The 1,924-nt window shown below is 52.6% G+C and overlaps 1 protein-coding gene across 1 annotated transcript in view; it reads left to right on the forward strand.

Annotated features, from left to right (window-relative positions):
• Positions 1–680: 680 nt before the first annotated feature.
• TNFRSF12A (TNF receptor superfamily member 12A) overlaps positions 681–1,924 on the forward strand; it is a 44,971-nt gene continuing 43,727 nt past the window's right edge. Inside the window, exon 1 of the mRNA XM_073648804.1 lies at positions 681–1,574. Within this exon, the coding sequence (XP_073504905.1) occupies positions 1,499–1,574 (76 nt within the window). The 5' untranslated portion in view covers positions 681–1,498. The remainder of the gene's footprint in view (positions 1,575–1,924) is intronic.

The raw sequence follows: 1,924 nt of genomic DNA on the forward strand, positions 1-1,924 counted from the left end.
TTCTTCACACGCTCTCCTGCCCTTCCTCATACGCTCACCTGTCCTTCCTCACACTCTCTCCCGCCCTTGCGCACACTCTCTCCTGCCCTTCCTCACACTCTCTCTTGCCCTTCCTCACACTCTCTCTTGCCCTTCCGCACACTCTCTTCTGCCCTTCCTCACACTCTCCTGCCCTTCCTCACACTCTCCTGCCCTTCCTCACACTCTCCTGCCCTTCCTCACACCCTCTCCTGCCCTTCCTCACACTCTCTCTTGCCCTTCTGCACACTCTCTCTTGCCCTTCTGCACACTCTCTCTTGCCCTTCTGCACACTCTCTCTTGCCCTTCTGCACACTCTCTCTTGCCCTTCCGCACACTCTCTCTTGCCCTTGCGCACACTCTCTCCTGCCCTTCCTCACACCCTCTCCTGCCCTTCCTCACACCCTCTCCTGCCCTTCCTCACACCCTCTCCTGCCCTTCCTCATACTTCCTCCTGATCTCATTCATACTTTTGCTTGCTCTTCCTCACATTCTCTTCATCCTCCCTGTTACCCTCTCCCTTACATCACCTTACCCTTCCTCATCCCTCACATTTTCTCGCCCTTCGTCACACTCTGTCTGCCCCTACTCTCCTCTGCCTTCCCTAACACCATCCCCCATTACTCTCTTTTGCCCTTGCTCTGCTCAGTAAGTTGTTCTTGCTGGATCTACTCCTCTTACAATCCTTCCCTTCTTCTCCTCTGTCTCTTCTCTCTCTTCACCTCTTACTTTTTCACTCTTTCTCTGTACTTTCCCAATTCTTTCATACTCTTCTTACTCTCGCTTGCTTCCCTCTTCCTCCTCCTCTGTCCTCCGCCCTCTCCTGCTCGTCACTATTCTGGGGGTGGATGAAGGAAATGGGACAGACCTAAAGCTTCTGGATTCAGGATATCAAGACTGAGTCATTCATTCCTGTACAGAAGGAGGACAGGGAGAGAGCAAGCGGGAAAGAGAGCGAGCAGGAGAGCAGAGACCGGGGCAAAGGGAAGAGACTGAAGAGAAGAAGAAGAGAGAGAGAGAGAGTGAGAGAGAAGGATAAAGAGTCAGGGAGACAAAAAGACAGAGGGACTGAGAGACAGAGGGACAAAGAGACAGAGGAATAAAGAGACAGTGGGAAAAAGAGACAGTGAGAAAAAGAGACAGTGGGAAAAAGAGACAGTGGGAAAAAGAGACAGACGAGGATTAAAGAGACAGGGAAAAAAGAGGGATAAGGAGACAGTGGGATAAAGAGACAGGGGGAGGTCTCGGAGTGACTCACTCATTCCTCCAGACAGCTAGAGACAGGCAGACAGAGAGTTTTGTGCCAGGACTCAGGAAAGTGACTCATTCATTCCTTAGAAGAAAGTGAGGGAATGAGGAGAGGGATTGACCGCCGGCAGCGGTAAGTGATCGCCCATCTCTACACGTGGCAAGTGAGCAGCGGAGTGAGGACCACCGGCGGCACAGGGGGGCAACAGGCTGAGGAGTCACAGACCAGAAGATGGAGAGAGTTTGCCTCCTGCTGCAGTCCCTGCTTGTTCTGCTTCTGGTGAAGACGAGCAATGGAGAATCCACAGGTGAGAACGAGCGGAGACGGGGAGTGGGGTCTGTGTATATGGCGCCAACATGGTCTGTAGCGACCTACAATAATGACTACAACTATTGATGATGGGAGTGAGGATCCAGCAACCGCAGAGATGACAATCTAACACATGTGAGAGTAAAGGGCAGTGACGGATGGGGCCGTTATGTGTACGCAGCTCCATGAGAGAGAGAGAGAGAGAGAGAAAGAGAGAGAGAGAAAGAGAGAGAGAGGGAGAGAGAGGAGGAGAGAGAGGGAGAGGAGAGAGGGAGAGAGAGAGGGAGAGAGAGAGAGAGGGAGAGAGAGAGGGAGAGAGAGAGGGAGAGAGAGGAGGAGAGAGAGAGA

This window comes from Phyllobates terribilis, unplaced genomic scaffold (assembly GCF_046119375.1).
Source record: "Phyllobates terribilis strain yellow unplaced genomic scaffold, ASM4611937v1 Scaffold_9__5_contigs__length_417890890, whole genome shotgun sequence".
Taxonomy (NCBI): Eukaryota; Metazoa; Chordata; class Amphibia; order Anura; family Dendrobatidae; genus Phyllobates; species Phyllobates terribilis.